The sequence below is a fragment of the Hypanus sabinus genome, chromosome 4, assembly GCF_030144855.1.
Source record: "Hypanus sabinus isolate sHypSab1 chromosome 4, sHypSab1.hap1, whole genome shotgun sequence".
Lineage (NCBI taxonomy): Eukaryota > Metazoa > Chordata > Chondrichthyes > Myliobatiformes > Dasyatidae > Hypanus > Hypanus sabinus.
The window spans coordinates 168,578,485-168,590,698 of NC_082709.1; the positions used below are offsets into that span (position 1 = coordinate 168,578,485).

Here is a 12,214-nt window from a genome sequence, read left to right on the forward strand (position 1 = left end):
ATTTGTTATATATTTCACTTCAATACATTTTTTTTACTTAGTTTGTCTTTTTTATACCTTAAACTATTTCCATAAACTTATTCACTTTGGCTAAATGAGGCACTTGCTTTATTGGACCAAAATGTACTGGTCTCGCTATGTCCAAATTAACCGGAATCCACCATACCTGGATGTAGAGAATGATCTGCAAATGATTGCTGAAGGTAGAAACGAGGATAGCCAGTCTAATAATACCCGACCAAATAACTGAAGGGGAAAGCTATGATAGATGGAATTTCATTCTAATAAGTGTAAGGTGGCGGACTCTGGGAGGACTAATAATGATTCGACATGCACAACTAATGGGAGGGTTTCTAGGAAACACTGAGGAAAAAGAAGACTACGGTATAGAATTCTAAGGATTTTTGAATGTTGCAGCACTTCATTGCTGTGTAACTCTGAATGTAGCACACGTAGCAAAAATTTTGAAGAATTGATGCTGTCAGGTTATAACATTCAATTATCTATTACATTAGTTTTGATTGAATGAGAATTGTAGTCAGGAGAATTCTCAGTTCTTCAAATGCTACAAAGGGAACTTTTATCTACTTGATTGGGTAGAGAGATCAGAACTTCCACAGCTCATCCAAAAAGTGACAGCTTTGATGGTATATCCCCATCCTCTCTACCCTAATCCCACCCCATCAGTACTTTTACTCAATTGCCAGCCTTGGTTAAGCACATGAATCTTTATTTTTCAACTGCATCAATTGGTTCCTTATGCCTATCATCTCCTCGATCCACCTATTGCCCACCAACACATCTTATCACCTCCTCTTTACAGACTATTTTTCCTCTCCACTCTCAATCCGGATGCAGGGTGTTGTCCCCAAGCTTCGACAATTCCTTTCTTCCGCCACAGATGATGCCCAACTGGCTGAGTTCCTCTAGCAAATTTGTTTCTTGCTCCTTAGTAAAGGCCTACAGTACATGGAGTCAATGTGGATGATTCTATAGAACTATGCAGTGTGCCAAATCACCTTTAAATTACACCAACTCATTCACATCATATAATATGAAAATCAACTGTCCCGAGGGCATACACATAGCATTAACCCACGTTGCCTTCTCAGTAATACAACTTACCATGATTCCGCACATGGTCCCGTAACAGTCTTTCATTTGCAAACTGCTTGTCACAGTGTTGACAAGAAAACATCTTCTCTAAAATCAAGCAGAAATAATTAAGTACATTCTGAAAATCTGAATCGAGTTCAAAGCTAATCCTTTCAACATTGTGACTTTGCTATCTGCTCCACCTGTGATAAAATTAGCCACTCCATCACAGGAGGCCTACAGATTTTAATATCAGGAAATGTCTCCATCCATGGAACAGACCTAGGTGGAATACCAAAATACTAAAATAAATTTATATTTTTATACCCTTATAATGAGTAGAATTTGGAACTTGTTACCATGTGAACCAGCAGATATAAACGGCAGAGAACATAGGGAAACAGAAAGTTACACTGATAGAAAAAATGATGTCAAATAGGATGAGAAGAAATATATGGAACACAAACATTGGCATGGAGTAGTGGGCCAATTATCCCATTTCAGCGTTATGAATTCTACACAGAACTGCAAAATGCAAAAGGAAATAATGTGCTGTGTGCCTTTAAGAAAAGTAAAGGAAACTAGATTTGTGGTAACAGGCAGAGGATGCTATATTTAGGTGATTTAACTACCACCTGTTTCAATTTTTATTTATTTTATTTAGAAATAGAGCACGGAACAGGACCACTGAGCCACTTTACCCAGCAACCCACCAATTTAACCCTATCCAAATTTACAAGGACCAATTAACCTACTAACCAGTAGATCTTTGGACTGTGGGAAGAAACCAGAACATCTGGAAGAAACGCACGCACATACAGGAAGAACGTACAAACTTTCCTAGACAATGCCAGAATTGAATTCCAAACTCCGATGCCCCGGGAATAGCGTCGCACTAACTGCTGTACTGAATATTTTGTTGTTATAACAAAAGACAAGATCATTTTTATAACAGCATCCCATGCTCACCATCAGAGATGAGGCTTGAGGCAGATCATCCATTATTACATCGAATCATACAGCAGACTTTAAAGATGACCTACTCTTGCTGCTACGTTCCTATGTAATCCCAATCAGTATACAAAGCTTTTAAAACACCATCCATAATAATACAACACTAAACCTATTAAGACTTTCAACAAACATTAGGATTTACATATATGGATAGCAATGTCGATTTATGGTATTGAGTTTTTTCACCATTAGGAAACATTAAAATACCTAGAAGAGCATGCTCACTCATTTAATTTTCCTGAAGAGAATGCCTCACACAAGATGTATAATCAGACAAAGTCTGTGAAAACCAATCTATACCCAACCCATTTAGCAAGGAAAGAGTAAGCTTGATTAAAGATGAGTAAATTTGACACTCTGTGCAATCTTATTGTGTAAAATTAATGGAGTTAGAGGATGTTTTTATTATATTATAAAAGTCATTGTGTTTCTAATCTCAACTCTGTATTCACATATTGTTCTCTGGAAGTCATGTTTGTCACTGCACACCAATTAGAAATGTTACTGAAATTTTACATACGCTCATTCGAGGTCTGCCGGCGAACATGATCATAAAACTTGGTGTTGTTGGAAAACATCCCTCCACAGTTGGGGCACGAGGCAACCTTCTCCTGTGTGTGACTCCGCAAATGCTCGCGAAGTTTAAACTTGATTTTGAATGTAGCACCACAACCTGGAACATCCATAAAATAGAATATACTGCATAGTTTGTTCATAATTGAACACATACATTCTTGTGAGAAAAGAAAATTTTTGACACAAAAGAGAGAAAATCTGCAGATGCTGGAAATCCAAGCAACACACACAAAATGCTAGAGGAACTCAGCAAGCCAGGCAGCATTTATGGAAAAAAGTACCCTTTTCCATAGACGCTGCCTGGTCTGCTGAGTTCTTCTAGCATTTTGTGTATGTTGCTTATGACACAAAAGGCCAGCTTACTCACCGTGTCATTGCCAATTCTAAAAGCTCTACCTGCTGAATCCCATCTTTCAGCAACAAGAGTACATACTCATTGAGCACTTTATTAAGTATCCTCTATGTCAAATAAAGTGGGCACTGAGTGTATGTTTGTAGTTTTCTTGCTGCTGTAGCCATCTGTTTCAAGGTTTGACATGTTCTATGCTCAGAGATGCTCTTCTGCACATCACTGTTGCAGTGCATGGTTATTTGAATTACTGTTGCATTCCTGTCAGCATGAATCAATATGGCCGTACTCCACTGTCCTCTCCCATTAACAAAGCATTTTCACACACAGAACTGTCACTCACTGGATACATTTTGTTGTTCGCACCATTCTCTGTGAATTCTAGAGACTGTTTTGCATGAAAATCCCAGTGGATCAGCTGTTTGAAAACCTCATGAGCAGTCACTTGTTTGGTGAGGTGGTGCAAGGTCTAAAAAGAGCTTGGGACCTTTTGGTGGGGTTCAATCCTATCGCTATTAGCAGTTATGACCTCAGCAAACGCCATTAAAAAGAAGCTAGGTATAAGCAGAGCATCCATTGTAGGCACGGTCAGGCTTTGGATCAACAGTCTTTGGTGAGAACAGCTGAAACTCTAAGTAAGTTTCTAGGAAGATCGCTCCCCACTCTTTCTTTGTCTATTAGTACATAGTTAGTTTCAGAATGGTTCTTAGTGTGAGATGTGGGAACTCTAGGAGACCTAGTCTCCTTGATGACTATATCTGCATGGTCCATTGAGTTGCAGCTCCTTAGAGACCATGTTAAGAAACTAGAGCTGCAGCTGCATGACCTCCAGCTGACTATTAAGGTAAAGGAACCCTTAATGGACAACCCTTAATCTGCAGTTTGAGATGGAGAAGCTAATGTCACATGTGTCAGTATAACAGTGGAGTAAAGGGAATTACAGAGGCATGAGAGGGGAGCCGGCCAAAGTTGAATAGAAGGGAACATTAGCAGGGATGACAGCAGAACAGCAATGGCTGGAATCTCTGGAAGCAACTTGGAAGGTACAGGATAGATGCACCCTAAAGATGAAGTAGCACTCTAAAGGGAGGATGACGCAACTGTGAGTGATGAGGAAAGTCAAAGACGGCATCAAAGTAAAAGAGGGAGCATATAATATAGCCAAAATTAATAGAAAATTAGTGGATTGGGAAGCTTTTAAAAACCAACACAAGGCAACTAAAGGTCATAAGGAGAGCGATGATGAAATATGATAGCAAAAGTACCTTTTCAGATTATTTAGAGTAAAAGGGAGGCGAGTGTGGATATGAGATAACTGGAAGATGGCACTGGAGAGGTAGTAAAAGGGAACAAATGAGGCAGAAGAACTTGACAAGAATTTTGCATCAGTCTTCACTGTGGAAATCATGAATAGTATGTCAGAAATTTGAGTGTCAGGGCCAGAGGTTAACGTAGTTGCTTTTACTAGGAAGAAGGTGCTTGGAAAGTCCAATTGAGGCTAGAGACAGCATTGGATGCACGTCAGCTCTGGCAGGGTGTGCAGACATTGCTTCCTACAAAGCAAAACATCATGAATGGCAGTGATACTTTGCTCCCAGATGAGCTCGATGCCTTTTTATGCACACTTTGAAAGGGAGAATAAAACTATTTCTATGCAAATCCCTGTAGCATCCAGTGACCCTGTGATCTCTGTCTCAGAGGACGATGTCAGACCCTGATGGTGTACCTGGTAGGGATATGAAACCCCGTGTCAACCAACTGGTGAGAGTGTTCATGAACATCTTCAATCTCTCACTGCTACATAGAGAGGTTCCCATTTGCTTCAAAAGGGCAATAATCATACCAGTGCCCAAGAACAGCAGAGTGAACTGCCTGAATGACTATTGCCTAGTGGCACCCACATCTACTGTGAAGCACTTCAGAGAGGTTGAAATGGCTAGAATCAATTCCTACCTAAACTATGATCTGGATATGCTGCAATTTGCCTATAACCACAATAGGACTGCAGCATATGCAATCTCACTGGCTCTCCACTCAGCCTTAGCTCACCTGGAAAAGAGTAACATTTATATCAGGCTGTTGTTTATTGACTACAGCTCAGTGTTAAACACAAACATATGCCTTGTTCTAATTAAAAAGCTCCAAAATCTGGGCATCTGTACCTTCCTCTGCAAATCAATCCTAAACTTCGTCATCAGCACATCACAGTCTGTGCAGATCAGAAATACCTTCTCCTCACTCACAATCACCACTGGCTCATGTCGAGGATGCATGCTTAGCCCACTGCTCTACTCGCTTGGGTAGACTCACAACTGTGTGGCTAGGCATAGCTCACATGCCATCTATAAATTTGATGACACAGCAATTGTTGGCAGAATTTCAGATGATGATGAGGAGGCATACAGGAGCGAGATAAATCAGCTAGTTGAGTGGTGTTGCAGCAACAACCTTGCACTCAACATCAGTAAGACCAAGGAACTGATTGTGGACTTCAGGAAGGGATAGTCAATGGAACAAACACCTGTCCTCATCGAGAGATCAGAAGTGGAAAGGGTGAGCAGTTTTAAGTTCCTGGGTGTCAACATCTTTGAGGATCTATCCTGGGCCCAACATATTGAGGCATGACAGTAGCTGTAGTTCATTTGGAGTTTGAAGAAAATTGGTATGTCAAAGGCACTCGCAAATTTCTACAGATGTACCATGGAAAGAATCCTAACTGGTTACATCACCGTCTGGTGTTGAGGGGCCACTACACACGATCAGAAAAAGCTGCAGAAAGTTGTAAACTCAGCTAGCTCCATCATGGGCACTAGCCTCCCCAGCATCTACCTAGCTTCAAAAGGTGAAATTTCATGACATACGCTGGTTACATTAAATCTGATTCTGAATTTGAAAGGCAGTTAAGTTACCTGGACCAGATGGACCACATCCCAGGGTTCTGAAAGAGGTAGTTGAAGAGATTATAGAGGCATAAGCAATGATCTTTCAGGAGTCACTATCCTGAAATGGTTCCAGAAGACTGGAAAATTGCAAATGACACTCCATTCTTTAAGGGAGGGAAGCAGAAGGAAGGAAATTATAGACCAGTTAGCTTGACTTTAGTGTTTGGGAAGATATTAGAGTCTACTACTAGGATGAGGTTTTCGGGTACTTGGAGGCACATGATAAAACAAGTCAAAGTCAGCATGGTTTCCTTAAGAGGAAATCTTGCCTGACCAATCTTTTAGAATTCTTTGAGAAAATTACAGCCAAGATAGACAAAGGAAAGTCAGTGGATGTTGTTTATTTGGATTTTAAAGCCTTTGACAAGGTGCTGTGGCTGCTTAACAAGATAAGAACCCATGGTATTACAAGGAAAGAGTGGGAAAAAAGGGGGACTTTGCTAGTTGGCTGCTGATGACTAATGGCGTTCCACAGGGATTAGTGTTGTAACTGCTTCTTTTTACGTTATACACCTATCATTTGGATTACAGCTTTATGGCCAGGCTGGCGGATGATATGAAGATAGGTGGAGGGGGTAATGTTGAGGAAGCAGAGACTCCTCAGAAGGATGTAGACAGATTGGGAGAATGAGCAAAGAAGTGGCAAATGGAATATACTGTAGGGAAGAGTATAGTCATGCACTTTGGTAGAAGGAATAAAGAGGTAGACTATTTTCTAAACAGGGAGAAAATTTAGAAATCAGAGGCGTAAAGGGACTTAGGTGCCCTCATGCAGAATCCCTGAAGGTCAACTTTCACGTAGTGTCGGTGGTAAGGAAGGCAAAAGCAATGTTAGCATTCATTCCGAGAGTATTAGAATATAAGTGGAGATGCAATGCTGAGGTATTTGGAGTACTGTGAGAAGTTTTCGGTCCTTTATCTAAGAAAGGGTGTGCTGGCATTGGAGTGACTCCAGAGAAGGTCCATGAGAATGATTCTAGGAATGAAAGGGTTAACGCAAGGAGTGTTTGATAGCTCCGTGCTGGAGGTTAGAAGAATGGGGCTGGGGTGGGGGAATCTCTGAAACTTATCAAGTATTGAAAGGGTTAATGTGGATGTGGAGACAAAATTTCCTATAATGAGGTAGTCCAGGACTAGAGGGACATCCATTTAGAACAGATATGAGGAGGAACATCTTTAGCCATTGGGTATTGAATGTGAGGAATACTGAATGTGCAGACAGCTTTAAAGGCCAAGTCATTGGGTATATTTAAAGCGGAGGTTGACAGGTTCTTGATTAGTCTGTGCATCGAAGATTATAACGTGGTTAAGAAGGATAATAAATCAGCCCTGACGGAATGACGGAGAAGAATCAATGGGCTCATTAGTATAATTCTGCTCTATGTCTTATGATCTACTCAAACCACCCCATCTGGTATATCAACCATTACATGGTCAAAGTTACTTAAAACACACTTCTGATGTTTGGCCTGATAACAACTGAACCTCTTGACCTTGTCTACATGCTTATATGCACTGGGTTGCTGACAAATGATTGATTAGATATTTGCATTAATAAGGTGTACACTTGTAACTAATAGTGACCACTTAGTGTAGTACTGCAATGATACATTCAGTACTTTTAAAATTATGTAGAGTTTCTGTCTCTATCACAGTTTTAGGCAGAGATTTGTCCTCATCTCCCCACTAATCCTTCTCTATTCCAGTGTTCCAAGGAAAACAGTCCCAGCTTATCCAATCTTTTCTCATAGCTATTTTTTCCAGCCCTGGCAACATCCGCAAAGATCTCCTCTACGCCCTTTCTAGTTCAATCACACCTTTCCTATAAATTGTTGACCAGAATTGCACATAGCATCCAAGTTGTGACATAACTACTGCTGTATACAATGAGCATAACCCCAGCTCTTATGCACCATACCTCAGCTGATAAAAAAATCCAAACATATGCCTTTTTAAAAGCTAATTTTCATAAAATCGCACCAGGTTAATTGCACTTCAGGGACTCCAGACTTACAACGATATGTTTGCTGTCATCTGAAATGTTAAGCGGCCCATTTGCGTTAAAGGAATTTAGGTAATAAATATTAACCTATCCAGCAGCATCTCCATCTATAAATAAATAAACAGAACTCTTTTCCATGGATAATAGCTGCAGTACAGTTAAAAGCTAACTTCAATGCAGTGAAATAAAGATCGCTAAGAGGACTATATTAAAAAAAATGGAATACGGCAAAAATACCTGAATTAATAAAGGGTCTTCACATAACTAGAGCATTCAAATCAATTCTTTATACAAAATGTAGTCACAATTATAATGTAGGAACCATAATACTAATCCAATAAATTGGAACATATCAGCAGTTTTTCTTTCATAGGTGTTAATCAAGTCTATATACTAGGAAGTACCTTCCCTACAATAATACTAATGTTAACAAAATCATTTAAATTACAATTCCATTTCTTTAACCTTTACTACTCATGCTCATGGCTACATAGAAAAAGGCAAGTTGCAGGCTGAATTAGCTGAGTATGGTAGATTTGACCTTGATATCAGAGCAAATGCAGCTGAAAGCACCAGTCCACAATCACTGTTGCAGTTTGTTTGGTCCTCAATGGAGAGATACTGGCAATTAGGGTCACTTTACACTTGGCAACAGGAACAGGGCAGTTTATCAAGATGTAAAAGCAAGCTCAGTGTTTCTTATTGAAGGAGGCTGGAAAGTGGCCATAAAGTAAACAATAACAGGGTTCACATGAATAGTAGTATTAAAATACCAGTCTTATTATTACTTTATCCATTTGCATCTTTAGATTACCTTTCCAGCAGCATGAAATAGCTTCACCTTTGTTTGGAAGAATTTCTTTATCTGTGCACTGTCCATGCATATCTACATGCCGGTAAAACCATTCTGGATTGTCAAATGTACTCTGGATGTAAAAAAGGAAATCAACACAAAGACAAAAGATGCCAATTTGGAAACTTAGAAGCAATAACGTTACAGATTGCAAGTCGGCATAATTATAATTCTTTGAAATTTCAAGCACCACTAACTTTTCAAATTATTCAAAATTTAAAAAAGTTTAATACAACTAGAATGAAAGCTTTTCCTGGTATAGTACAATGTCTTAATAAAATATCTTAGCATTATATTATGCAAGATTAAGATGTCATAATAAAAAACATTTCTGAATCAGGAAGTTATGGGCTTAAGCTCCAATTCAGAGATTCAAACACAAAATATAGCATGAATTCAGTAGTACGGAGACTGCTATACTTGAGCTTCCACTCAGATGAAAAAAAATCACATGAGACTTTTTCCAAAGAGATGGGAGTTTACCATGGTGTGGAATTATTTGGTCATCAACCACAAATGCCACTTACATATCATGGCAAAAATTCTCCACCTTATTTCTCATAAGCATTACTGAATAAAATCTGATGTGAAATGAATAAGGACATTTTAAGCAGTTTTCCAAAATCTTAAGCATTCAGCACGGACTAAAAGGGCCGAGATGGCCTGTTTCCGTGCTATAATTGTTATATGGTTAAATGATTTGATGGTTGCTCTGCACAACCAGCCACCACATTTTCTATATGGCCACTATCAAGTGATTGTTGAAAACATAATATTATTACATGACTTTTTTACACAATTAATTACTTCTGAAATACAGAAAATTTTATAAAGGCTGTTAACGTCATCCGTTAATTGAAATGTAAGTATTCCTGTTGATGAATCATCTTTGACCCAAAACACTATCTCTGTTTTTCTCTCCATAGACGAAGATGTACCATTGGGGTGCCACAGTAGCGTAGCAGTTAGCGCGACACTATTACAGCTATGGGCAGAGTTCAAAGTTCAGTTCCAGTGCTGTCTCTAAGGAGTTTGTACATTCTCCCTGTGACCGTAAGGGATTCATCCCACCAGTCGCACTGGTTAGTAGGTTAATTGGTCATTGTAAATTGTCCTGTGATTAGACTAGGTGAAATAAGTGCCGCTGGCTTATTTTAGATTTCCAGCATCTGCAGATAGTTATTTGATAGTGAAGTCAGCTCTTTAGTTTCACTGATGTTGAGCGCGAGGTTGTTGTTGCATCATCATTCAACCAGGTGTCCTATCTCACTCCTTTAACCTGACTTATTACCACCTCTGATTTGTCCAACAACAGCTGCAACTTCCTCAAATTTGTATATGGAATTGCAGCTGTGTTAGCCACTCAAGTGTGCTTATAGGGGGTAGAACAGGGGCCTAACCTCGCAGCCCTGATGTACACTTGTGTTGACCAGTTGTGGTAAGCACACTGAACCGGCTCCAGGTTATTTGAGACAGGAGTTGATTTGTGCCAAAACCAAGTTCTTGAAGCACCTCATTAAGGTTGATTTACGCACATGGTGGTCATTCAGGCAGGTCATCAAGCTCTCCTCATATAATAGATCACTTTTGAAGTAGATGGGAACCACAAACTGCAATAGTGAAACATATGTCTGTAAGCATTCCAGCCAGTTGGCTGCACCGATCTTTAGTACTTGGTCAGTTATGCCATATTGTCCACACGCCTTTCAAGCTCTTAAAATGCACTCTTAAACTCCACTCTTTAAGAAAGGAGGAAGGCAGCAGAAAGGAAACTATAGACCAGTTAGCCTGACCTCAGTGGATGGGAAGACGTTAAGAGTCCATTACTGAGGATGAGATGATGGAGTACTCTGTGACACAGGACAAGCTAGTACTAAGTCAGCATGGTTTCCTTCAGTGAAAATCCTGCCTGACGAACCTATTGGCATTCTTTGAGATTACAAGTAGGATAGATAAAGGGGATGCAGTGGTTATTGTATATTTGGACTTTCAGAAGGCCTTTGACAGGGTGCCACACATGAGTCTGCTTACCAAGTTAAGAACCCATGGTATAACAGGAAAGTTTCTAACATGGTTAGAGCATTGGCTGATTGGTAGGAGGCAGCAAGTGGGAATAAAAGGATCCTTTTCTGGTTGGCTGCCAGTGACTACTGGTGTTCCACAGGGGTCAGTGTTGGGACCATTTCATTTATGTTGTATATGAATGATTTAGATGATGGAATAGATGGCACTTTTGCCAAGTTTGCAGATGATACGAGAATTGGTGGAGGGGCAGGTAATGTTGAGGAAACAGGTAGGATGCAGAATTGTTTAGACAGATTAAGAGAATGGGCAAGAAAGTGGCAAATGAAATACAATGGTGGAAAATGCATGGTCATGCACTTTGGTAGATGACATAAATGAGCACACTATTTTCCAAATGAGGAGAAAATCCAAAAATCTGAGATGCACAGGGATTTGGGAGTCCTTGTGCAGAACATCCTAAAGGTTAACTTGCAGGTTGAGTCGGTGGGGAGGAAGGCAAATGCAATGTTAGCATTCATTTCAAGAGGTCTAGAATACAAGAGCAAGGATGTGATGCGGAGGCTTTATAAGGCACTGGCGAGGCCTCACCTTGAATACTGTGAACAGTTTTGGGCCCCTCATCTTAGAAAAGATGTGACAGGATTGGAGATGGTTCAGAGGAGGTCCACAAGGATGATTCCAGGAATGAAAGGGTTATTACACGAGGAACATTTGATGGCTCTGGGTCTGTACTCATTGGAATTCAGGAGGACTAGCGGTGGCGGGGGGGTCTCATTCAAACTTTTTGAATGTTGAAAGGCCTAGATAAAGCAGATGTGGAAAGGATGTTTCCCATGGTTGAAGAGTCAAGAGAACAGGGCACAGCCTCAGGATAGAAGGGTGCCCTTTCAAAACAGAGATGCAGAGAAACTTCTTTACCCAAAGGATGGTGAATTTGTGGAATCTGTTACCACATGCAGCTGTAGAGGCCAGGTCATTGGGTGTATTGATAAGTTATTGAAGGGACATGGCATCAAAGGTTATGGGGAGAAAGCCAGGAACTGGGGTTGAGGACGGAGGAAAAAAAAGGAGCAACCATGATTGAATGGCGGAGCAGACTCAATGGGCCAATCAGCCTAATTCTGCTCCAGTGTCTTATGGTCTAAAGAAAGTCGCTAAGATGTTGGTCTCGGAGTCACCCAGAGATTTGTAGGGCAAGGTATAGTTCTCCCAATCAAAGAATGCATAAAGGGTCCTGAGATCTGGGAGTCATGGGTCACTGCCACTTAGCTGACTGATCTCATCTTGAAGGAATCAACATTATTCACTCCCTGCTACAGCTGTCAAGTGTCCATCCATGATTCCAGTTCAGTTGCAAA

General features: G+C 40.2%; 1 protein-coding gene across 1 annotated transcript in view; it reads right to left on the bottom strand.

Annotated features, from left to right (window-relative positions):
* zgc:112083 (uncharacterized protein LOC550461 homolog) overlaps nucleotides 1-12,214 on the bottom strand; it is a 50,182-nt gene that overhangs the window by 13,068 nt on the left and 24,900 nt on the right. Inside the window, exons 4-6 of the mRNA XM_059968751.1 lie at nucleotides 8,793-8,904; nucleotides 2,630-2,782; nucleotides 1,126-1,203 (exon numbers count right to left, since the gene is read on the bottom strand). Of these exons, the coding sequence (XP_059824734.1) occupies nucleotides 1,126-1,203; nucleotides 2,630-2,782; nucleotides 8,793-8,904 (343 nt within the window). The remainder of the gene's footprint in view (nucleotides 1-1,125; nucleotides 1,204-2,629; nucleotides 2,783-8,792; nucleotides 8,905-12,214) is intronic.